General features: G+C 43.2%; 1 protein-coding gene across 5 annotated transcripts in view; it reads right to left on the reverse strand.

Annotated features, from left to right (window-relative positions):
* Window positions 1-5,778: 5,778 nt before the first annotated feature.
* Window positions 5,779-26,895, reverse strand: part of LOC121542872 (hemicentin-1) — a 58,903-nt gene continuing 37,786 nt past the window's right edge. For 3 of the 5 annotated variants that reach the window (XM_045208621.1, XM_045208622.1, XM_045208618.1), the window contains 9 exons: window positions 16,126-16,401; window positions 15,625-15,876; window positions 13,675-13,950; window positions 13,174-13,425; window positions 12,736-13,011; window positions 11,936-12,187; window positions 7,470-7,748; window positions 6,903-7,160; window positions 5,779-6,608 (listed from right to left, as the gene is read on the reverse strand). In XM_045208621.1, the coding sequence (XP_045064556.1) occupies window positions 6,529-6,608; window positions 6,903-7,160; window positions 7,470-7,748; window positions 11,936-12,187; window positions 12,736-13,011; window positions 13,174-13,425; window positions 13,675-13,950; window positions 15,625-15,876; window positions 16,126-16,401 (2,201 nt within the window). In that variant the 3' untranslated portion in view covers window positions 5,779-6,528. Of the gene's footprint in view, window positions 6,609-6,902; window positions 7,161-7,469; window positions 7,749-11,935; window positions 12,188-12,735; window positions 13,012-13,173; window positions 13,426-13,674; window positions 13,951-15,624; window positions 15,877-16,125; window positions 16,402-26,895 lie in introns of those variants that run through there. The other 2 variants (XM_045208619.1, XM_045208620.1) reach the window with 2 other exon arrangements.

The raw sequence follows: 26,895 nt of genomic DNA on the forward strand, positions 1-26,895 counted from the left end.
TGATGTTTTGGGGCTGTCGCTGGGCAACACTGACTTTCAACTCCCTCCAAAGATCCTACAATGTGATTTTCTGGATTTTTTTTCCTCAATTTGTCTGTCATAGTTGACGTGTACCTATGATGAAAATTACAGGCCTCTCTCATCTTTTTAAGTGGGAGAACTTGCACAATTGGTGGCTGACTAAATACTTTTTTTCCCCACTGTAAAAGGCTGAAGTAACTGCAGAGGTTAGTTGTTCATTCAGTAGGAGCTGCAGAGGTTATATTGCACATTCACAAGGATAGTTTGCCCACAGGAATGGGATTAAATATGCTTTTGCTGATCTGTTTATTGGCATTTTTTTTTTTTTTTTTTTTTTCACCTTTATTTAACCAGGTAAACCAGTTGAGAACAAGTTCTCATTTACAACTGCGACCTGGCCAAGATAAAGCAAAGCAGTACGATAAAAACAACAACACAGAGTTACATATGGGGTAAAACAAAACAAAGTCAAAAATACAACAGAAATACATATAATATACAGTGTGTGCAAATTTAGCAAGTTATGGAGGTAAGGCAATAAAATAGGCTATAGTGCAAAATAATTACAATTAGTATTAACACTGGAATGATAGATGTGCAAGAGATGATGTGCAAATAGAGATACTGGGGTACAAATGAGCAAAATAAATAACAATATAGGGATGAGGTAGTTGGGCGGGCTAATTTCAGATAGGCTGTGTACAGGTGCAGTGATCGGTAAGGTGCTCTGACAACTGATGCTTAAAGTTAGTGAGGGAGATAAGTGTCTCCAGCTTCAGATATTTTTGCAATTTGTTCCAGTCATTGGCAGCAGAGAACTGGAAGGAATTGCGGCCAAAGGAGGTGTTGGCTTTGGGGATGACCAGTGAGATATACCCGCTGGAGCGCAGACTACGGGTGGGTGTTGCTATGGTGACCAATGAGCTAAGATAAGGCGGGGATTTGCCTAGCAGTGATTTATAGATGGCCTGGAGCCAGTGGGTTTGGCGACGAATATGTAGTGAGGACCAGCCAACAAGAGCGTACAGGTCACAGTGGTGGGTATTATATGGGGCTTTGGAGACAAAACGGATGGCACTGTGATAGACTACATCCAATTTGCTGAGTAGAGTGTTGGAGGCTATTTTGTAAATGACATCGCCGAAGTCAAGGATCGGTAGGATAGTCAGTTTTACGAGGGCATGTTTGGCAGCATGAGTGAAGGAGGCTTTGTTGCGAAATAGGAAGCCGATTCTAGATTTAACTTTGGATTGGAGATTCTTTATGTGAGTCTGGAAGGAGAGTTTACAGTCTAACCAGACACCTAGGTATTTGTAGTTGTCCACATACTCTAGGTCAGACCTGTCGAGAGTGGTGATTCTAGTCGGGTGGGCGGGTGCCAGCAGCGTTCGATTGAAAAGCATGCATTTAGTTTTACTAGTGTTTAAGAGCAGTTGGAGGCTACTGAAGGAGTGTTGTATGGAATTGAAGCTCGTTTGGAGGTTTGTTAACACAGTGTCCAATGAAGGGCCAGATGTATACAAAATTCACCGGTCAAGGACAAGGTAAAGTATTGAACATTCTGTTTGATTTACTGTTGAATGTATTTGGCTTTATCATGTACAGTGCGTTATAGCAGGTTACACTTAATACAGCTGCTACTGGTGTGCATGATTTGAGGTGTCTGTGAAAGCACTACATTTAACTCATAGGGAGACTTGTAGACAAATTGACATGTGCATTTGATTGTTTCTTTCTGATGTTCTGAGCGTTTCATGAAACGTTGCAGACAGACATAGCCATCTCATAGTAGTTGCACACAGACATCCATCATACAGACAGACATATCCGTCTAGGCCACTCCAGGACCTTAATGTGCTTCTTCTTGAGCCACTCCTTTGTTGCCTTGGCCGTGTGTTTTGGGTCATTGTCATGCTGGAATACCCATCCACGACCCATTTTCAATGCCCTGGCTGAGGGAGGGAGGTTCTCACCCAAGATTTGACGGTACATGGCACCGTCCATCGTCCCTTTGATGCAGTGAAGTTGTCCTGTCCCCTTAGCAGAAAAACACCCCAAAGCATAATGTTTTATGTGTTCTTGGGGTCATAGGCAGCATTCCTCCTCCTCCAAACACGGCGAGTTGAGTTGATTCCAAAGAGCTCCATTTTGGTCTCATCTGACCACAACACTTTCACCCAGTTCTCCTCTGAATCAATGAGATGTTCATTGGCAAACTGCAGACGGACCTGTATATGTGCTTTCTTGAGCAGGGGGACCTTGCGGGCGCTGCAGGATTTCAGTCCTTCACGGCGTAGTGTGTTACCAATTGTTTTCTTGGTGTCTATGGTCCCAGCTGCCTTGAGATCATTGACAAGATCCTCCCGTGTCGGTTTGGGCTGATTCCTCACCTTTCTCATGATCATTGCAACTCCACGAGGTGAGATCTTGCATGGAGCCCCAGGCCGAGGGAGATTGACAGTTCTTTTGTGTTTCTTCCATTTGCGAATAATCGCACCAACTGTTGTCACCTTCTCACCAAGCTGCTTGGCGATGATCTTGTAGCCCATTCCAGCCTTGTGTAGGTCTAAAATCTTGTCCCTGACATCCTTGGGGAGCTCTTTGGTCTTGGCCATGGTGGAGAGTTTGGAATCTGATTGATTGATTGCTTCTGTGGACAGGTGTCTTTTATACAGGTAACAAGCTGAGATTAGGAGCACTCCCTTTAAGAGTGTGCTCCTAATCTCAGCTCGTTACCTGTATAAAAGACACCTGGGAGCCAGAAATCTTTCTGATTGAGAGGGGGTCAAATACTTATTTCCCTCATGAAAATGCAAATCAATTTATAACATTTTTGACATGGTTTTTCTGGATTTTTCTGTTGTTATTCTGTCTCTCACTGTTCAAATAAACCTATCATTAAAATTATAGACTGATCATTTCTTTGTCAGTGGGCAAACGTACAAAATCAGCAGGGGATCAAATACTGTTTTCCCTCACTGTATCCGTGATTGTCTGATCTTCTGGGCACACACGTCACCCTCCTCTGGTCACCCAGGTATCGGCTGTACAGTGCGCTGCTTGAGCGGAAAGTACTGGTGGCCTAACATGGCTAAGGACGTGAGGGTGTACATCTCTTCCTGCTCAGTGTGCGCCCAGAGTAAGGCACCTAGGTACCTCCCAACGGGTAAGCTACAACCATTACCAGTTCCACAACGACCATGGTCTCATCTTAATATTGATTTTCTGACTGATCTTCCCCTCTCCCAAGGTAACACCACCATTCTGGTCGTTGTGGACCGCTTCTCCAAGTCCTGCCGCCTCCTTCCTCTGCCCGGTCTCCCCACGGCCCTGCAGACTGCGGTTGCCCTGTTTACTCACGTCTTCCGGCACTACGGGGTGCCAGAGGATATGGTGTCCGATCGAGGTCCCCAGTTCACGTCCAAGGTTTGGAAGGCGTTCATGGAACGTCTGGGGGTCTCGGTCAGCCTGACCTCTGGGTTCCACCCCGAGTCAAATGGGCAGGTGGAACGAGTAAATCAGGATGTGGGTAGGTATCTGCGGTCCTACTTTCAGGACCGGCCGGGGGAGTGGTCGTTGTTCTTGCCATGGGCAGAATATGCCCAGAACTCTCTCCGCCACTCCTCTACTAACCTAACACCATTCCAATGTGTTTTAGGTGACCAACCGGTTCTGGCACCGTGGCACCAGAGCCAGACTGAGGCTCCTGCGGTGGATGACTGGTTTCGGCGCGCGGAGGAGACGTGGTACGCTGCCCACGTTCACCTCCAGCGCGTCGTGCGTCGTCAGAAGGCCAACGCTGACCGTCACCGCAGTGAGGCCCCGGTCTTTGTACCGGGGGATCAGGTCTGGCTCTCGACCCGGAACTGTCACGACTTCGGCCGAGGCTGCCTCCTCTCCTTGTTCAGGCAGGCTTCGGCGTTCGTTGTCACCGGAGTACTAACCACTGCCGCCCCAATCATCATCACAATTGTCTTGTCTTGTTATCACACACACCTGGTTCTAAACCCCTAATTAGTCTGTGTTCCCTTTGCCCCCTTGTCCTTGTGGGTGATTGTTTATTGTGGAGGTTAGTGAAGCTCGGTGGAGCTTGTGTATTTTGATTCAACAGGAGTATTTTCCTGTGTGCCTTGTATTTTTCCAGTGCACCTGTTTTGTGCCCTGGAGTGTGTTTGACGCATTTCTGCGTAACCCTGTATTTTGCAGATTAAAGCCTGTTATTCTGTGATTTACCCTCCTGCGCCTGACTCCTTCAACACCACCTCATCACAGCATGTCTGGTTCCCACCGTGAAGCATGGAGAAGGAGGTGTGATGGTGTGGGGGTGCTTTGCTGGTGACACTGTCTGTGATTTATTTAGAATTCAAGGCACTCTTAACCAGCATGGCTACCACAACATTTTGCAGCGATACGCCATCCCATCTGGTTTGCGCTTAGTGTGACTATCATTTGTTTTTCAACAGGACATTGAACCAACACACCTCCAGGCTGTGTAAGGACTATTTGACCAAGAAGGAGAGTGATGAAGTGCTGCATCAGATGACCTGGCCTCCACAATCACCTGACCTCAACCCAATTGAGGTGGTTTGGGATGAGTTGGACCCCAGAGTGAAGGTAAAGCAGCCAACAAGTGCTCAGCATATGTGTGAACTCCTTTAAGACTGTTGGAAAAGCATTCCAGGTGAAACTGGTTGAGAGAATGCCAAGAGTGTGCAAAGATGTCATCAAGGCAAGGGTGGCTACTTTGAAGAATCTAAAATATATTTGTTTAACACTTCTTTGGTTACTACATGATTCCATATGTGTTATTTCATTGTTTTGATGTCTTCACTGTAATTCTACAATGTAGAAAATAGTAAAAATAAAGAAAAACCCTTGAATGAGCAGGTGTTTCCAAACTTTTTACCTGTACTGTATATTTTAATGGTATACAGTAGTTTGTGATTTTCGTAAGTGGATACAATCCTAGCCTGCTTGTCAGTCTGTTTCTGACAGCCCATGATTGTAATTTTTTTGGATGGCAAATAGTTGGCAGAAACCGAATGGTACTCAGGCTAATAAAGCAGTTTGCTTTGTGTCACTCAGGGAGGAGGAGAGAGGGTTTGAGTGGAGGCTGCCTCTGCCAGGACTCTGCCAAATCCTACCGCAAGCCCAGGAAGGCCTGTGAGTAGCCCTGTGTTTCTGTAACACTAACAGCAGTACATTGAAGAGTTACTAAAATACTTGTTACAGTGGAACAGCAGTACATTGAAGAGTTACTACAATACTTGTTACAGTGGACTCTCCCAAAGTCACTAATCTGTGTATCTCTCTCCCATCCTCTCCAACCTACGCACAATCCAGTTGTGGCAATGTGCGTAAGGAAAGGATTCAAGAATCAGCGGAAATGCCAGAAGATCATGGAAAGGGTAGAGAGGTCAAAGGGTGACCAAGGCAAAAACTTCATGAGTATTCCAATTTAAAGAGTAGATCTTTAATTACTACTTTATAAACTTTGAAACCGTGTTTTGTAATCTCTCTCAAGAACCATGACTCGTTTTTTAATAAAAATGTATTTTATAATTATTCTCCTTTGTAATACACATTTTTATAACAAGTTTCACTATGTGTGTGGAGAGATTTCCAATGTATTATTTTAGCATTTTATCATTAGATTTCATATTTCCTTTTGCTTGTATTGTGCCACTCTAACTCCTTCTGTTGACACATTTCTTCACAGCGATTTTGCCAATAAAGAAATCACCCAAGTTTGCACCATTCAGTAGGACAGGTGTGAAAAGACAACACTTTATTTAAGACAATAATTAATGAAGAGGAAATATAAACATAAGACAACAGCACAAGCCTGCATCTCCTCTGAGGATTTACAAGCTTATACATTAAATAGGTGCAAAAACAAGCCATGTTTTACATAAACACCAGTTAAATGTATTATCGTTTGAAACGTTTTACCTCTAAGGTATTTATAAGCTAAATACCTGAATTTGTACTTGAACTACAGAGTTTACATACATGATCAAACACAGAACAACACAGAAAGGGACTCAGTGAATGGACTCCAGGGCAACAGTCACAAGGGCAGTGAATATCTAAGAACATTGAATTAGAAACAGAAATAGGCAGTGCAGCTGAGCAGTGGATGTTTGCCCCTTCAATTACCATGTTGAAGACCAGTTTTCAAGATTGTTGTTTTTAAAAGGAATATCAGTTTATAGAGATGATTGACATAAAAACACATTGTGGAGGTGGGTTCTATTCTAAGAGGATAGACCCCTCCCTTCTGACCTCTTGTTGACTCTCTCCTCACAACCTAAAAACATTGGAAAGGAGCTGAGCATACTAAACCCAGCCCTATGGTGGCAAGATGGGGCAATCATAATATCGACAATACCACTTATTCCTATCCAGTCCTTTCTCAGGTCAGTGAGGGTAGAGGGAAGGGAGTGATTGGCTCCCAGCCAGCAGACAGACAAGCAGTGTCCATACTGTGATGGTCTCAGTGGTTGATCAGAGGCAGAGAGAGAGAGCTAGCAGGGCCATCAGCATCAGACCAACTCTGGACTGGAATGGAGGGGCAGGCGAGTGGCCTGAGAGAGAAAGGAGAAAGGGAGAGGAGGGGAGGCAGGGGAGGAGAAATATAATGAGTGAGTGAGGATGTTCAAAAATATATATACAGTGTATATATCTTCTTGATTCCTGTCTGTACTCCCCAGTTCAGAAAATGTCTTTATTGCATTTCCCTGATGCATGAAAATGATCCTTGCACAAACAAGTACGCAAACTAGAACCAAATTAAATTCAACATATTAAAAACAACTTTGTCACATTTAATTACTCAGTACTTTCCACCTCGGTCTTAGTACAACAATCCACCCACTTACCAGTGATATCCAGACTAATGGTCTTGGACATTGAGATGTTAGTCAGAGGGTTCTTGGCCACACAGGTGTATATCCCTGCATTTTTCAAGGAGACACCTACGGCCATCAAAGGACCAGTTGCCGGCAATGATTGGTTGTTGTATTTCCACCGGTACTCGCTGGTTGGCCGGGAGTCGGCTGAGCACTTCAGATTGACAGTGATTACTGAGCCAATTACCACTAAGCCTGGGCCAGAGATGTTCACACTCAGAGGGCCATCTACAGAGAGAGGTTCAGAGAGGGTGGGTCATAATAGGGAAAAGTCTAAATGGAATCCTTGGGACGTCCAACACTGACGTCCCCCCATTGAAGTTGAAATGTAAAATGGTTAAGGTAAGGGTTAAGGTTAGGGTTAGGTAAGACTTATGGTTAAGGTTAGGGTTTAGGGTAGGGAAGTCCCAAGGATCACAGATAGCACTAACCGTCATAATATAATAGTGGTGGGTTTCTGACTGTTTCTACATTAAATAATATAACATTTTTATATTTTAAAATATTTTACCAACAGATTAAAATGCCAGTACTTACAGTTCACCAATAGCTGGTATTTAGGGCTGGTGTGTGGACGAAGGAGGTTGGTGGCGACACACTGATAGTGTCCATCGTTAGACACCTTGACTGGACTGAAGTGCAGAGAGTTGTTGGAGATGGTGATGTCAGAGTTCAAGGTGTTGTTCAGGACCAGAGGCAGGTTGTCCTTCATCCAGTAGATGATGTCATAGCGCCCGGTGACATCACAGGTCAGGGTTAGGTTGTCAGATGCTATCGGTATTTTGCTTCGTTTCACCATCACTGACTTTATAGCCTCTGTGAGGAGAGAGGATGTGTATTGCTTTATGTACAGTATCAATATTTGTCATTTGATAAAATGGTTAGTTCCAGCGATGCAATAGTTGGATGTATAAAACATATACACTACATATGTGTTATTTCATAGTTTTGATGTCTTCACTATTATTCTACTATACAATGTAGAAAATAGTATAAATAAAGAAAAACCCTTGAATGAGTAGGTGTGCCCAAACTTTTGACTGGTACTGTATATATATATATATATATATATATATATATATATATATATATATATATATATATATATATATAAAACAAATGGTTGTACGATCTGATTGATTGTAAAATACTGTTTTATATTTCTGGTTTATATATTTTATTTTTCTTATCATTATATACTCTCGGTATGAATACAGTGGCTTCCAAAAGTATTCACCTCCCTTGGTATATTTCCTATTTTATTGCCTTACAATCTGGAAGTAAAATAGATTTTTTGGGGGTTTGTATCATTTGATTTACACAACATGTCTACCACTTTGAAGATGCAAAATACTTTTTTTGTGAAACAAACAAGAAATAAGACAAAAAAACAGAGAACTTGAGCGTGCATAACTATTCACAGCATCCCCACAGCATGATGCTGCCACAACCATGCTTCACTGATGGTGTTCTCGGGGTGATGAGAGGTGTTGGGTTTGCGCCAGACATAGAGTTTCCTTGATGCCAAAAAAGCTCAATTTTACCAGAGTACCTTCTTCCATATGTTTGGGGAGTCTCCCACATGCCTTTTGGTGAACACCAAACGTGTTTTCTTATTGTTTTCTTTAAGCAATGGCTTTTTTTCTGGCCACTCTTTCGTAAAGCCCAGCTCTGTGGAGTGTACGGCTTAAAGTGGTCATATGGACAGATACTCCAATCTTCGCTGTGGAGCTTTGCAGCTCTTCAGGGTTATCTTTGGTCTCTTTGTTGCCTCACAGATTAATGCCCTCCTTGCCTGGTCCGTCAGTTTTGGTGGGCGGCCCACTCTTGGCAGGTTTGTTGTGGTGCCATATTCTTTCAATTTTTTAATAATGGATTTAATGGTACTCCGTGGGATGTTCAAAGTTTCAGATATTTTTTTTATAACCCAACCCTGATCTGTACTTCTCCACAACTTTGTCCCTGACCTGTTTGGAGAGCTCCTTGGTCTTCATGGTGCCGCTTGCTTGGTGGTGCCCCTTGCTTAGTGGTGTTGCAGACTCTGGGGCCTTTCAGAACAGGTGTATATATACTGAGATCATGTAACAGATCATGTGACACTTAGATTGCACACAGGTGGACTTTATTTAACTAATTATGTGACTTCTGAAGGTAATTGGTTGCACCAGATCTTATTTAGGGACTTCATAGCAAAGGGGGTGAATACATATGCACGCACCACTTTTCCATTCTGTACTTTTTAGAAAAAAAATTTACACGTAATTTTTTTCATTTCACTTCACCAATTTGGACTATTTTGTGTATGTCCATCACATGAAATCCAAATAAAAATCAATTTAAATTACAGGTTGTAATGCAACAAAATAGGAAAAACGCCAAGGGGGATGAATACTTTTGCAAGGCACTGTAGATTGTTTTTATGTGTTTATAGGTTGAAGGTAGTGTTAGGTTCAAACTCTGTGTATGAGAAGAGTTTAATTATTTAGTGGACTGCAGTGTGCTGTAGGAATGTATACTCCCAAGGCCTCTCCTGACTGATGAGAAGTCCTGTGATAGGCATGGAGGAGCACATATAAATCCTGGGTGATGGAAAAGTACATCTTTGTGGAAGGAGGGGGTGAGAGCTAAGGGTATAAGTGGACACTGCACTGTATTGAATGTATACTTGTAATGATGTCATGTCATAGTATTGTGAGGGTAGAGTTACGAGATAAGTGGTTTGGGGTCATGAATTCTACATTCCTTATGTCAAGGTAGATTAGTGATGTTTAGGATAGCTTGAGTGATGGGCAGGATAGTGACTTGGGGTAAAGAGTGATGAACATCAAAGACAGGGAGTGCCCATGGAGACTTACCAGATGTTCGTAACACCAAGGGCAAAGCTCTGGTCATTGTTGTAACGAACCCGGTACCAATCATTAAATATTTGCATTAACTATCTACAAAGTGTCTAAGTATATCCTTGCATCCTTGACTCTTTCATACCCGAGAAACTCATCATAACAATACTGAACAAAATTATAAATGCAACATGCAAGAATTTCAACAATTGTACTGGGTTACAGTTCATGTAAGGAAATCAGTCAATTGAAGTAAATTCATTAGGGCCTTATCTATGGATAAGCTCCCCACTGGGGAGCCAAGCCCAGCCAATCAGAATGAGTTTTTCCCCACACAAGGGCTTTATTACAGACAGAAATACTCCTCAGTTTCATTAGCTGTCCAGGTGGCTGGTCTCAGACAATCCTGCAGGTGAAGAAGCCAGATGTGGAGGTCCTGGGCTGGCGTGGTTACACGTGGTCTGCGGTTGTGAGGCCATTTGGACGTATTGCCAAATTCTCTAAAATGATGTTGGAGGGGGCTTATAGTAGAGAAATGAACATTCAATTCTCTGGCAACAGCTCTGGTGGACATTCCTGCAGTCAGCATGTCAATTGCACACTCCCTCAAAACTTGAGAGATCTGTGGCATTGTGTTGTGTGACAAAACTGCACGTTTTAGAGTGGCCTTTTATTGTTCCCAGCACAAGGTGCACCTTTGTAATGATCATGCTGTTTCATCAGCTTCTTGATATGCCACACCTGTCAGGTGGATGGATTATCTTGGCAAAGAAGAAATGCTCACTAACAGTGATGTAAACAAATTTGTGCACAGAATTTGAGAGAAATACACTTTTTGTGCATAAGGACAATTGCTGGGATCTTTTATTTCAGCTCATGAAACATGGGACCAACACTTTACATGTTGGGTTTATATTTTTGTTCAGTATCTGTATTCAGCTGTACATCTTCACCGAGTAAACATTTGAAATGTGACTGAGTTTTGGCTCTTTTGTATGATAAATATGTTTATTGTACACTGAGTTACAAAACATTAAGACCACCTGCTCTTTCCATGAGCTACAAGGCCCGTCATTACTGACCAAGTGAATCCAGGAGAAAGCTATGATCCGTTATTGATGTCACTTGTTAGATCCACTTCAATTAGTGTAGATGAAGGGGAGGAGACAGGTTAAAGAAGGATTTTTACACCTTGAGACATGGATGATGAATGTGTGCTATTTAGATGGTGAATGGCAATGACAAAAGTTTTGACCCCAGCAATACCCATCCATCCCCTTGGCTTTTCATACATTGGTGTCAGAAGTCAGATCCAAACTTACCCCAACTCCATTACTATAAATTCCATCTTGCCCTCATAGGTCAAAATTAGAATTACATTTGCAGATATCAAGTTTGGTTTTGGACCATAATAACTACTCACAGTTGAGGATCAATCTGTATTCTGGGCTGGTCATTGAGACATGGATTATGTATGTGTGCTATTTAGAGGGTGAATGGCAAAGACAAAAGATTGAAGTGCCTTTGAATGGGGTATGATAGTAGTTGCCAAGCGCACTGGTTTGTGTCAAGAACTGCAACGCTGCTGGGTTTTTCCACCCTCAACAGTTTCCCGTGTGTATCAAGAATGGTCCACCACCCAAAGGACATTCAGCCAACTTTACACAACTGTGGGAAGCATTGGAGTCATAAAAATAAATAAAGAGAGTCTCACACTCTCTATATGTAAACTTCCAGTAATTTGTTGGGTAAACCCCCAACGTTTCGGCATCACTGTGCCTTCTTCAGGAGGCACAATGATGCCGAAACTTTGGTGGTTTACCCAATAAATTACTATAGAGTGTGCGACTCTTTATTTATTTTTACAGCTTACAGTTTATTTGCTGTTAGTCAGCACCTCTACACATAATAATTTTCTCTGGGTGTGCACCAGCTCATGCTTTTTATTGGAAGCACTGGAGTCAACATGGGCCAGCATCCCCGTGGAATGCTTTCGAAACCTTGTAGAGTCCAAGCCCCGACGAATTGAGTCTGTTCTGAGGGAAACTCAATATTAGGAAGGTGTTCCTAATATTTGGTATACTCAGTGTATATTGAGATATTAGTCTTCTTATCAGATCGTAAATTAACACAACAAAGCAAATAATCTGTAGTCTGACTTACCAATGACGGTGAGCATCTTGGAGACAGTGTTGTTTCTGCCAGTGATATTGTTGAAGGCCACACAGGTGTACGCCCCATGACTGGCTAAGGTCAGTGGGCCAGTCTCATACACTGAGCCAGTCGCCACCTGGGAGCCATTGAAGAACCAGCTGAACTGGCTGAGAGGGTGAGAGGAGGCCGAGCAGTTGAAGGTCACGCTGTGTCCTGTTTCTCCTAATGCTGGTCCTGTTATAATAGGCATCTCCGGTCCATCTATGATACAAAAGACAATCAGTTAGACCAGGGGTGTCAAATTCATTCCATGGAGGCCCTAGTGTCTGCTGGTTTTTGTTTTGTCCTTTCAATTAAGACCAAGACAACCAGGTTTGGGGAGTTCCTTACTAATAAGGGACCTTAACACATCAATCAAGTTCAAGGGAAGATCGAAAAACCCGCTGACACTCGGCCCTCTGCGGAATGAGTTTGACACGTGAGTTAAACCCCACATCTGTCGTTGGCCAGATGGTCAAAGATAATAATAATAATATGCCATTTAGCAGACGCTTTTATCCAAAGCGACTTACAGTCACGTGTGCATACATTTTTACGTATGGGTGGTCCTGGGGATCGAACCCACTACCCTGGCATTACAAGTGCCGTGCTCTACCAATTGAGCTACAGAGGACCAACATATGTCAGATGGTATAAGAGGTTGGATCCAAACCTTCCCATTGACTTTACTACAAAATGTATATAGGAAGTTCTAAAAAATTCGACCTCAGGCCATTGGGTCAAAGTTGAACTTGATAATAACTACTCACAGTTGACGGTCAATCTGTAGTCTGGGCTGGTCATGTTGCTGAGTGGGTTGGAGGCAGAACAATGATAGTCTCCGTTGTCAGAATGCTGGACAGAGTTGAATGTCAGTGTATTGTTGTTCATAGAGAAGTCTGTTCTGTTGTCAGCATACAGAGGCCAGCCGTTCCTCATCCAGTGAATGGAGTAAATGGTTCCAGCGGTCTCACAGGTCAAAGAGAATCTCTCGTTCAGTATTGGCTTGGCTCCAATGAATTTCACCACGCTCATGGTCACAGGTGCTGTGGAAAACAGATCAAAGGGGTTTCCAGCAGTTTTTATCTGAACTTCCATTTTATTATACTGTAGGTTCAACAGCACATATGTTGTGTATAAAAAACTGAACACAAACAAAGTAAAGCAAATTTTAGTCCCTTGATTTTAAGTAGCAGTTACTGACTCACCAACAACAGTGAGCATCTTGGAGACAGTGCTGTTTCTGCCAGTGATGTTGTTGAAGGCCACACAGGTGTACGCCCCATGACTGGCTAACGTCAGTGGGCCAGTCTCATACACTGAGCCAGTTGCCACCTGGGAACCATTGAAGAACCAGCTGAACTGGCTGAGAGGCTGAGAGGAGGCCGAGCAGTTGAAGGTCACGCTGTGTCCTGTCATCGCTATATCTGGATTCATGATAACAGATCTCTCTGGACCATCTGGGAAACACAAGATAATGAAGATATTGAATGAGATTAGCTATTGGAAATGCCATTATTGTGCTTGCCTTGGTTTGACCCCAGCAATACCCAACCATCCCCTTGGCTTTTCATACATTGGTGTCAGAAGTCAGATCCAAACTTACCCCAACTCCATTACTGTAAATTCCATCTTGCCCTCATTATAGGTCAAATTAGAATTACATTTGCAGATATCAAGTTTGGATTTGGGCCATAATAACTACTCACAGTTGACGGTCAGTCTGTATTCTGGGCTGGTCATGTTGCTCAGGGGGTTGTAGGCAGAACACTGATAGTCTCCTTTGTCAGAATGCTGGACAGAGTTGAATGTCAGTGTATTGTTGTTCATAGAGAAGTCTGTTCTGTTGTCAGCATACAGAGGCCAGCCGTTCCTCATCCAGTGAATGGAGTAAATGGTTCCAGCGGTCTCACAGGTCAGAGTAAACATGTAGTCTGCTATTGGCTGGGCACCGATGACTTTCACCGTGGCCATGGTTACTGGGTCTGTCAGAAAACGTCAGTGTCACAAGAATATTGACTACAATCACAATCACTGTATGTTGAATGGCCTATATCTACAGTGAGTGAAAAAAGTATTTGATCCCCTGCTGATTTTGTACGTTTGCCCACTGACAAAGACATGATCAGTCTACAATTTTAATGGTAGGTTTATTTGAACAGTGAGAGACAGAATAACAACATAAAAATCCAGAAAAACGCAAGTCAAAAATGTTATAAATTGATTTGCATTTTAATGAGGGAAATAAGTATTTGACCCCTCTGCAAAACATGACTTAGTACTTGGTGGCAAAACCCTTGTTGGCAATCACAGAGGTCAGACGTTTCTCGTAGTTGGCCACCAGGTTTGCACACATCTCAGGAGGGATTTTGTCCCACTCCTCTTTGCAGATCTTCTCCAAGTCATTAAGGTTTCGAGGCTTACGTTTGGCAACTCGAACCTTCAGCTCCCGCCACAGATTTTCTATGGGATTAAGGTCTGGAGACTGGCTAGGCCACTCCAGGACCTTAATGTGCTTCTTCTTGAGCCACTCCTTTGTTGCCTTGGCCGTGTGTTTTGGGTCATTGTCATGCTGGAATACCCATCCAAGACCCATTTTCAATGCCCTGGCTGAGGGAAGGAGGTTCTCACCCAAGATTTGACGGTACATGGCGCCGTCCATCGTCCCTTTGATGCAGTGAAGTTGTCCTGTCCCCTTAGCAGAAAGACACCCCCAAAGCATAATGTTTCCACCTCCATGTTTGACGGTGGGGATGGTGTTCTTGGGGTCATAGGCAGCATTCCTCCTCCTCCAAACATGGCGAGTTGAGTTGATGCCAAAGAGCTCCATTTTGGTCTCATCTGACCACAACACTTTCACCCAGTTTTCCTCTGAATCATTCAGATGGTCATTGGCAAACTTCAGACTGGCCTGTATATGTGCTTTCTTGAGCAGGTGGACCTTGCGGGCGCTGCAGGATTTCAGTCCTTCACGGCGTAGTGTGTTACCAATTGTTTTCTTGGTGACTATGGTCCCAGCTGCCTTGAGATCATTGACAAGATCCTCCCGTGTAGTTCTGGGCTGATTCTTCACCGTTCTCATGATCATTGCAACTCCACGAGGTGAGATCTTGCATGGAGCCCCAGGCCGAGGGAGATTGACAGTTATTTTGTGTTTCTTCCATTTGCGAATAATCGCACCAACTGTTGTCAGCTTCTCACCAAGCTGCTTGGCGATGGTCTTGTAGCCCATTCCAGCCTTGTGTAGGTCTACAGTCTTGTCCCTGACATCCTTGGGGAGCTCTTTGGTCTTGGCCATGGTTTATACAGGTAACAAACTGAGATTAGGAGCACTCCCTTTAAAAGTGTGCTCCTAATCTCAGCTCGTTACCTGTATAAAAGACACCTGGGAGCCAGAAATCTTTCTGATTGAGAGGGGGTCAAATACTTATTTCCCTCATGAAAATGCAAATCAATTTATAACATTTTTGACATGCGTTATTCTGGATTTTTTTGTTGTTATTCTGTCTCTCACTGTTCAAATAAACCTAACATTAAAATTATAGACTGATCATTTCTTTGTCAGTGGGCAAACGTACAAAATCAGCAGGGGATCAAATACTTTTTTCCCTCACTGTACATGTACAAGTTAAACAGTTTGGATGTCTCTTCTGTCTTACCAATGACGGTGAGCATCTTGGAGACAGTGCTGTTTCTGCCAGTGATGTTGTTGAAGGCCACACAGGTGTACTCCCCATAACTGGCTAAGGTCAGTGGGCCAGTCTCATACACTGAGCCAGTTGCCACCTGGGAACCATTGAAGAACCAGCTGAACTGGCTGAGAGGCTGAGAGGAGGCCGAGCAGTTGAAGGTCACGCTGTGTCCTGTCATCGCTATATCTGGATTCATGATAACAGGTCTCTCTGGACCATCTGGGAAACACAAGATAATGAAGATATTGAATGAGATTAGCTATTGGAAATGCCATTAGTGTGCTTGCCTTGGTTTGACCCCAGCAATACCCAACCACCCCCTTGGCTTTTCATACATTGGTGTCAGAAGTCAGATCCAAACTTACCCCAACTCCATTACTGTAAATTCCATCTTGCCCTCATTATAGGTCAAATGAGAATTACATTTGCAGAAATCAAGTTTGGATTTGGGCCATAATAACTACTCACAGTTGACGATCAATCTGTATTCTGGGCTGGTCATGTTGCTGAGTGGGTTGGAGGCAGAACACTGATAGTCTCCGTTGTCAGAATGCTGGACAGAGTTGAATGTCAGTGTATTGTTGTTCATAGAGAAGTCTGTTATGTTGTTAGCATACAGAGGCCAGCCGTTCCTCATCCAGTGAATGGAGTAAATGGTTCCAGCGGTGTCACAGGTCAGAGAGAATGTCTCATTCAGTATTGGCTGGGCTCCAATGACTTTCACCATGGTCATGGTCACAGGTGCTGTGGAAAGTATGTCAAATGGTTTTTCAGCACTTTATATCTCAACTTCCATCTAATTATACTGTAGGTTCAACAGCGCTTAGGCTGTGTCTAAAACCAACTGAACACAAACAAACTAAAGCATGTTTTAGTTCCTTGATTTTAAGTAGCAGTTACTGACTCACCAACAACAGTAAGAATCTTGGAGACAGTGCTGTTTCTGCCAGTGATGTTGTTGAAGGCCACACATGTGTACTCCCCATGACTGGCTAAGGTCAGTGGGCCAGTCTCATACACTGAGCCATTTAACACCTGGGAACCATTGAAGAACCAGCTGAACTGGCTGAGAGGCTGAGAGGAGGCCGAGCAGTTGAAGGTCACGCTGTGTCCTGTTTCTCCTAATGCTGGTCCTGTTATAATAGGCATCTCCGGTCCATCTATGATACAAAGAAAATCAGTTAGACCAGGGGTGTCAAATTCATTCCATGGAGGCCCTAGTGTCTGCTGGTTTTTGTTTTGTCCTTTCAATTAAGACCAAGACAACCAGGTTTGGGGAGTTCCTTACTAATAAGGGACCTTAATACATCAATCAAGTTCAAGGGAGGATCGAAAAGCCCGCAGACACTCAGCCCTCTGCAGAATGAGTTTGACACGTGAGTTAAACCCAACATCTGTCATTGGCCAGACGGTCAAAGGTCATCAACATATGTCAGATGGTATAAGAGGTGGGATCCAAACCTTCCCATTGACTTTACTACAATATTTATAAAGAAAGTTCTCAAAGATTCCACCTCAGGCCATTGGTTCAAAGTTGAACTTGATAATAACTACTCACAGTTGACGGTCAGTCTGTATTCTGGGCTGGTCATGTTGCTCAGGGGGTTGTAGGCAGAACACTGATAGTCTCCGTTGTCAGAATGCTGGACAGAGTTGAATGTCAGTGTATTGTTGTTCATAGAGAAGTCTGTTCTGTTGTCAGCATACAGAGGCCAGCCGTTCCTCATCCAGTGAATGGAGTAAATGCTTCCAGCGGTCTCACAGGTCAGAGTAAACATGTAGTCTGCTATTGGCTGGGCACCGATGACTTTCACCGTGGCCATGGTTACTGGGTCTGTGAAGAAAACGTCAGGTCACAATAATATTGACTACATCACAATCACTGTATGTTGAATGGCCTATATCTACATGTACAAGTTAAACAGTTTGGATGTCTCTTCTGTCTTACCAATGACGGTGAGCATCTTGGAGACAGTGCTGTTTCTGCCAGTAATGTTGTTGAAGGCCACACAGGTGTACTCCCCATAACTGGCTAAGGTCAGTGGGCCAGTCTCATACACTGAGTCAGTCGCCACCTGGGAGCCATTGAAGAACCAGCTGAACTGGCTGAGAGGCTGAGAGGAGGCCGAGCAGTTGAAGGTCACGCTGTGTCCTGTCATCGCGATATCCGGACTAGTTACAGCAGGTCTCTCTGGTCCAACTGTTAAACACAAGACAGTATGGTTAATCTTATGGTTTGACTATTTTGACAAAGATTAGTAAGTAATTAGCCTCTGGTCGATACCCCTCATAGGAGCAGGAGCCTATCTCCTGTTTCTGTAGCGTGTTGCAGCTTGATGTATAAGTACATCCCCTGGACAGGACGCTAGTCTATCACAGGCCCTTAACGCCAATCTATCTCCTTAATTATGAGCGCCAAGCAAAGACACATTGGATCCCATTCTTACAGTCGTTGGTATGTCTCGTCCAGGGATCAAACTCCCAACCTTCTAATCTCAGGGCAGACACTCTAACTACAAGGCCACTGAATTGGTTTTATCAGACAAAGATTACTAGCTCTTGTAGTACTCACAGTTCACCACAAGCTTGTATGTCATGCTGGTCAGGTTGCTGGCAGCATTAAAGGCCTCACAGAGATATTCTCCACTGTCAGAAAACTGGATTGGGTTGATAACCATTGTCTTGTTGTCCGTAGAGAAGAATGTTATGTTGTTTAGGGAGATGATCTGGCTGTTCATCAGCCAGTGAATGTAGTCTACAGGTCCAGTCACCTCACACCGCAGAGTGAGCGACTGACCTAGTATCGGTGGCTTCCCATCACTGTTCAATGCAACTGCTGATATCGGCTCTAGGGTAAAAGAAGAGGATGAGTCATTTGTCGTGTTGTACTTCACTCGATCGGTGGTAAAAAGACCATTGTAAACTGGGTGGTTTGAGCCCTGAATTTGCTGAAAGCCGTGGTTTACCACGTGTATGACAAAACATTGCTTTTTACTACTCTAATAACTTTGGTAAACTGTTTATAATAGCAATAAGGCACCTCAGGGGTTTGTGGTATACAGCCAATATACATTTACGTCATTTAGCAGATGCTCTTATCCAGAGCGACTTACAGTTAGTGAATGCTTACGTGTTTTTTTTCATACTGGCCCCCTGTGGGAAACAAACCCACATTCCTGCCGGCCAAACCCTCCCCTACCTTGGACCAATTGTGCGCCGCCCATGGGTCTCCCGGTCGTGGCCAGCTGCAACAGAGCCTGGACTCGAACCAGGATCTCTAGTGGCACAGCTAACACTGTGATGCAGTGCCTTAGACCACTGCGCCACTCTGCGTTGCGTTGTGCATAAGAACAGCCCTTAGCCGTGGTATATTGGACATATACCACACCTCCTCGGGACTTATTGCCTAATTATATAACATTGTATTCATAACCATCAATAATCAAATATTCACTACCAACTATATGACATTTGTGGACACAGAGGAATGGTTAGGGATGGAAATAGGCATATTGCATCATTGAATGGCATGCTGGCTCTCAATGACAAGGTAGAATCCATGTCTGTTGTGTATGATTCATATGTACTGCAGACTCTGATACTCACATCTAACGTTGAGGCCAATGGGCTGGCTGGTGCCATTGCTGATTCCGTTATTGACCTCACATCTAAAAGGCCCTTCATCGTATCGTGTCACACTGACTATGGTGAGAGTGCTGTTCCCACCACCAAGCCAAACTCTGTCACTGGCTGTTACCTCTGAGCTGCCATTCAGCCAGCGGTAAGAGAGGGAAGTGCCAGAGGAGACGGAGCAGGTGAAAATAGCAGTGTCGTTCAATTCCACTAGATCAATGGCGTTGGCCCTTAGAGTCACGTTTGAAATGAGCTCTGTGGGTGAGAGAGTAGATGGCAGTCAAGATAAGATGGATGTGTCTCAAGAAAGTGTTTTTGTGTGATGTTACTGAATTACAACCAACCATGTTTTGTTTCACACTGTAAAACTTGTTTTGGAAATTACTCTAAATATGCTATTTTATTTTATTTACTTTTCATAGAGACCAAGTTACAGGATTGAGCGCTGTAGAGCCCTTAGTCTCTTTGCACACACATAAAAGGTATTGTGTACGTCTTATCTGAAATTGAAAATAAAAATTTGCTCATACTCTGTGATCTGTTCAGGTTCATTATTTTCAAAGGTATTATGAAGGCCAACTTCACTATAGGTTCAGAATACACTGACACATTTAAGTGTTAGCTTTCCATGTCAGGAAAATGACTTTGCCTTTTATTATTGTGACAGAGATTAATCATTGATAGAGAATGTATGTGCATGCATGTTTGGATGTGAGTGTGCAGGTGAGCATGTGTGTTAGCAAATGACTGTGTGTGCCAGTGAGTGTGTGAGTGAGAGTCTACCATCGTAGAAGGAGAAACAGTCAGGCAGAGTTAATTTCCTTACCCCGGACAGACAATATCACCACTGTGTGCAGGTCTGGCTCCATTCCCTGGATCGTATACATTCCTGAGTCGTTGAGTTGGAGAGAGCTTATGGACAACTCTGAGGAGGAGCGGTTAAATGAGACTCTGTCTTGATAACTGATATGCACACTAAGGCCAGTAGGATAGAAAAGTACGACAACTGTAGTTTCATATGACCAGGTCCCTATGATGATGGGGCTTTGGGGAACTAGGTTCAGTGTGACATTGCTGCCCAGAGCTAAGGGGTTCATAGAAGGAACCAACAGCTGGCCAGAGACATCTAGAAAAGGATGGATTGATGAGTTTAGTTCATGTTTTGAGATGTTATTAATCAGTACAAAAGTCTTCTCAATATTTTATTTAAAATACAAAAAAATCTTTAAGCAGATCTTCCGACTATGGCACTTTAACAGAAATACTTGCTTTTGTTTCAAAATCAGTGCCTTCAAGTTGAACTAAACATTTATAAAATGACCTACTCTCTATAGTATTTGTTTAGAGCCTAGACATTGGTTGTCAATGTAATATAAATAGATTCTCCATCTTTCTGACTTGATACCGTTTGACTGAAGTGGTTAAAAACAGAGACATTTTAACAACCTGTTACTTGTAGCACAAATAGGCATCAATATATTTCCAGAATTAGTGTATTGTCCACTTCACCTGTAGTGAAGTTGAGCAGCACCAGGAAGATAACACACACCAGAGGATACTCCATAGTTCTGCCACTTATCAAACACCACGGATCAGAAATGAACGGGACACTTTCCTATGAACCAAATGACTGTCCAGCCTTCTTGATAAATCCAAACATGTCGATATTGCACAGTCACGGTCTCCTCTCAATCAGCAAATACTTATTCAGGATCATGTAATGGTGCTGGAGTCAGATGATGCAAATGTACCTACCCACCCTACCTGCCGCCAGAACACACTCACACACACCTACCCAACTACCCACGCCCTGTTTTGCCCACGTACATTTTTCCCACTATGTTTCTTGTTGACACACAGGGGTGTTTTCATGTTGATTATGGTTTACTGTAAATCTGAACAACTCTGACTGTCCTATACGGGTCCTGGGAGGAGGCTGGATGGTACATGGCCAATGATACCGGGGACAGGTCCTCTGACACTGTCGAAACTCATGATCTGTTCACAGTGGCTAAGGCAATGTGGGCTCATAAGACACTGTTCATTGAACCTGTCAAGAAAACACTTACAGTTCCGTGAAAAACTATTTGCCCCCTTTCTGATTTTCTATATTTTTTTGCATATTTTTGATACTGAATGTTAACAGATCTTCAACCAAAACCCAATATTAGATAAAGGGAACAGTGCTATTTCTGGAGACTTATTTTATTTAATTAAAAAAGTTATGCAACATGTCGTGGAAATTCACCACTAAGGACTCAAAAATGATTTACATTATTCATTATTAACGTTGGTTCCTAAATGTGACTGACTGATACCTCACAAGGCTTTTTCTCTCAAAGCTGAGACCTTGTTTCGCTTATCTAGTCCCAGAACAATGTTGAAATTGCTTGGGAGTGATAGTGTGCAATCAACCAGTCACACTCATGAACCCAACCAAGACATGTTATTACAAAAGCAGCATTGTGATAAACATACGTTCACATACACACAATAACATTTCCATCACAAACACCCAATTCCCCTGTGTGAAAAAGTAACTGCCCCCTTACACTCAATAACTGGTTGTGCCACCTTTAGCAACAATGACTCCAACCAAACGCTTCCTGCAGTTGTTGATCAGTCTTTCAGTTCGTTGTGGAGGAATTTTGGACCACTCTTCCATGCAGAACTACTTTAACTCAGAGTCTTTTTGGGGTTTTGAAGCATGAACTGCTCGTTTCAAGTCCTGTCACAGCATCTCAATTGGGATTAGGTCTGGAGTTTGACTTGGCCATTCCAAAACATCAAATTGTGTTTTGAGTCATTGTCTGGCTGCCTGACCCAGCTGCGCTTCAGCTTCAGCTCACAGCCGGAAGGTTATAGTGATGAATCATCTGTCCATAGAACAATCTTCCAAAAGTCTTGATGATCATAGAGGTGCTTCCAGATGCTTTTTTGGCAAACTTGAGCATTTGGAAACAGGTTTTTAGATTTTTGTGCAAATTTATAAAAATATAAACAGAAATACCTTATTTGCATAAGTATTCAGACCCTTTGCTTTGAGACTTGAAATTGAGCCCATTTGCATCCTGTTTCCATGAATCATCCTTGAGATGTTTCTACAACTTGATTGGAGTCCACCTATCGTAAATTCAATTGATTGGACATTATTTGGAAAGGCACACACCTGTCTATATAAGGTCCCACAGTTGACAGTGTATGTCAGAGCAAAAACCAAGCCATAAGGTCGAAGGAATTGTCCGTAGAGCTTCGGGACAGGATTGTGTCAAGGGATCCATCATTCTTAAATGGAAGAAGTTTGGAACCACCAACACTCTTCCTAGAGCTGGCCGCCCAGCCAAACTGAGCAATCGGGGGAGAAGGGCCTTGGTTAGGGAGGTGACAAAGAACCCAATGGTCACTCTGACAGAGCTCCAGAGTTCCTCTGTGGAGATGGGAGAACCTTCCAGAAGGACAACCATCCACATATCAGGGCTTTATGCTAGAGTGGCCAGACGGAAGTCACTCTTCAGTAAAAGGCACATGACAGCCCGCTTGGAGTTTGCCAAAAGGCACTTAAAGGACTCTCAGACCATGAGAAACAAGATTCACTGGTCTGATGAAACTTAGATTGAACTCTTTGGCCTGAATGCCAAGCGTCACGCCTGGAGGAAACCAGGCACCGCTCACCACCTGGCAGTGGTGTAAAGTACTTAAGTAAAAATATTTTGAAGTACTACTTAAGTAGTTTTTTGGGGTATCTGTAGTTTACTTTACTATTAACATTTTTGACAACTTTTACTTTTACTTCACTACATTCCTAAAGAAAATAATGTACTTCTTACTCCATACATTTACCCTGACACCCAAAAGTACTCGTTACATTTTGAATGCTTAGCAGGACAGGAAAATTGTCTAATTCACACACATATCAAGAGAACATCCCAAGTCATCCCTACTGCCTCTGATCTGGCGAACTCACTAAACACATGCTTCGTATCTTTACTTTTACTCAAGTATGACAATTGGGTACTTTTTCCACCACTACCACCTGGCCAATACCATTCCTATGGTGAAGCATGGTGGTGGCAGCATCATGCTGTGGGGATGTTGTTCTGCGGCAGGGACTGGGAGACTAGTCATGATCAAGGGAAAGATGAACGGAGCAAAGTAAAGAGATATCCTTGATGAAAACCTGCTCCAGAGCACTCAGGACCTCAGGCTGGGGCGAAGGTTCACCTTCCAACGGGACAATGACTCTAAACACACAGCCAAGACAATGCAGAAGTGGCTTCGGGACAAGTCTCTGAATGTCCTTGAGTGGCCCAGCCAGAGCCCGGACTTGAACCCAATCGAACATCTCTGGAGAGACCTGGAAATAGCTGTGCAGCGACACTCCCCATCCAACCTGACAGAGCTTGAGAGAATCTGCAGAGAAGAATGGGAGAAACTCCCCAAATACGAGTGTGCCAAGCTTGTAGAGTCATACCCAAGAAGACTCGCTGCCAAAGGTGCATCAACAAAATACTGAGTAAAGGGTCTTTTTTTAAAAATACATTTGCAAAAATGTCTAAAAACCGGTTTTTGCTTTGTCATTATGGGGTATTGTGTGTAGATTGATGAGGGGAAAAAACCATCTCATTCCAAAATCATGGGCATTAATATGGAGTCGGTCCCCCCTTTGCTGCTAAACCTGCCTCCACTCTTCTGGGAAGTCTTTCCACTAGATGCTGGAACATTGCTGTGGCGACTTGCTTCCATTCAGCCACAAGAGTGTAGTGTCGAGAAAACCGATGCTAATTATGCTGTGGGAACAAGGAGATCCGCTGACATGGACAGGATGCAATGTTCAGAAACATACTCTATTCTTATTTACAATAAAAGTGACTCCAAGATGACACAATACATTATTTACCATCGATTTGTTGTTTTCGATCTTGTCTCATCACTGCAACTCCCGCTCGGGAGGCATGCATCCTCCGAAACATGACCCGCCAAACTGCGCTTCTTAACTTAGTCTCCCGAGTGGCGCAGTGGTCTAAGGCACTGCATCGCGGCGCTAGCTGTGCCACTAGAGATCCTGGTTCGAATCCAGGCTCTGTTGTAGCTGGCCGTGTCCGGGAGACCCATGGGGTGGTGCACAATTGGCCCAGGGTAAGGGAGGGAATGGCCGGCAGGGATGTAGCTCAGTTGGTAGAGCATGGCGTTTGCAACGCCAGGGTTGTGGGTTTGATTCCCACGGGGGGCCAGTATGAAAAATATAATGTATGCACTCACTAACTGTAAGTTGCTCTGGATAAGAGTGTCTGCTAAATGACTAAAATGTAAATGTTAACTCCCGCCTGCTTAAGCTGGAAGCCAGCTGCATCAATGTGTCGGAGGAAACACCGTTCAACTGATGACCGAAGTCAGCCTGCAGGTGCCCAGCCTGCCAAGTAAAGCCCCACTGGCAAAACCCTCCCCTAACCCAAACGACAATGGGCCAATTGTGCGCCGCCCTGTGGGACTCCCAGTCACGGCCGGTTGTGACAGTGCCTGGGATTGAACCCGGGTCTGTAGTGACACCTCAACCACTGCGATGCAGTGCCTTCGACCACTGCGCCATTTCTATTGGACACAAAATAATCTAAAACACAAACAGCAAATGCATCCAACAAGATTGATGTAATCATTGCATGCTAGGAATATGGGACCAAATACTAAACTTTTGACTACTTAAATATTCAGAAGTGAATTTGTCCCAATACCTTTGGTCCCCTAAAATGGGGGGGGGGGGGACTATTTACAAAAAGTGCTGTAATTTCGAATTCGAAACAATGTACCCTATATGGAAAAGTGCTCGAGTACAGAGCCAAAACAACAACAAATGTGTCACTGTCCCAATACTTTTGGAGCTCACTGTATATCTCACTATCTAACTCAAACACAGACTATATTTTGGAGTAGTAGTATCGGGTGTCTGGGTGTGACTATTGGGCATGAGGGCCAAGAACAAGATAACCATCGCATTGAATTATTGTAATTCTGTGGATACTCTTTAGAGCTAAAGTTATAATTTGAAGGTATTTAATAGTTGCTTCCAAGAATACTATGTCATGAGTTTTTATTTGTCTGTAAAGCTAATAACATCCATAACTTGGTGACCATCTTTGTGTTCCTGACAGGTAAATTACATTAGTCTGAATAATGGTTTAATGGTCCCACCCAGCAGACTCAACTCACTTGCAGTGTTGCTCTGAAGAGTCATTTCTTATGAATGTCACCAACATGTTGACAGATGTAAACACTGAACAGGGTCAAGGGCATATAGAACACTGCTTTATGGTCAAGGGTTTGAAGTGTGTGATGCTTGGAACTTATTTGAGCATAATCTATACTGTCTCAAATGAGTCATGCTTTATGACTTGTTTTCAGTCAGCACAAAACAACAAGTAGAGATTTGTTAGTATTGTTCTGTTAAATCAACACATACCTTTCCTTTTCATATAGAATATGTCAAAGTTGTCAAAAAATATTGAATGCACTGTGTACCCTTATGGAACATTTCAATTTATTCAAAAATATTCCAACAAGCATGTTTGATACATTTTGGTTATTCCACCAGGTCATTGTGATACTAATCTGGATGAATAAACTTCTATTAAAGAAAATAATACAAGGAAAAATGTTTAGCTAAAATATTCAGAGAAATAATTCCTTCAACAGCATGATAGTGGAATGAGAGATATATTCTGTATCAGTATGCAATTACAGCAGAAATGTTCCTTCTCAGGACGACAGGTCCAGAAACCTGAGGAAAATATTTGTAAGAGATTGGGAAAGAATGGTCATGAGTCAGTTTCCCAAAGTTCTACTCCTGTAAATACCATGGTGATGAGTGATGACATCAGTTAAATATATTTCTACACCTTTTTCCTTCTTCTCTGTTCATATTTGACTACATAGATATTTGACTAGATGAATATTGTGCAATGTATTTTCTTTTTCTAAATACACTGAGTGTACAAAACATTAGGAACACCTTCCTAATATTGAGTTGCACCCCCTATTGCCCTCAGTACTGCGTCAATTAATTGGGGCATGGACTACAAGGTGTCGAAAGCGTTCCACATGGTCACCTTCTTGACCAAGACCCTTCTCCCCCAATTACTCAGTTTGGCCAGGCGGCCAGCTCTAGGAAGAGTCTTGGTGGTTCCAAACTTCTTCCATTTAAGAAAGTTTGACACCACTGTGTTCTTGGGGACCTTCAATGCTGCAGACATTTTTTGGTACCCTTCCCCAGATCTGTGCCTTGACACAATCCTGTCTTGGCGCTCTACGGACAATTCATTCGACCTCATGGCTTGGTTTTTGTTCTGACATGCACCGTCAAATGTGGGACCTTAAAATAATAATATGCCATTTAGCAGACGCTTTTATCCAAAGCAACTTACAGTCATGCGTGCATACATTTTTTGTGTATGGTTTGTCCCGGGGATCGAACCCACTACCTTGGCGTTACAAGCGCCGTGCTCTACCAGCTGAGCTACAGAGGACCTTATATAGACAGGTGTGTGCATTTCCAAATCATGTCCAATCAATTGAATTTACCACAGGTGGACTCCAATCAAGTTGTAGAAACAT

The sequence above is a fragment of the Coregonus clupeaformis genome, chromosome 28, assembly GCF_020615455.1.
Source record: "Coregonus clupeaformis isolate EN_2021a chromosome 28, ASM2061545v1, whole genome shotgun sequence".
Taxonomy (NCBI): Eukaryota; Metazoa; Chordata; class Actinopteri; order Salmoniformes; family Salmonidae; genus Coregonus; species Coregonus clupeaformis.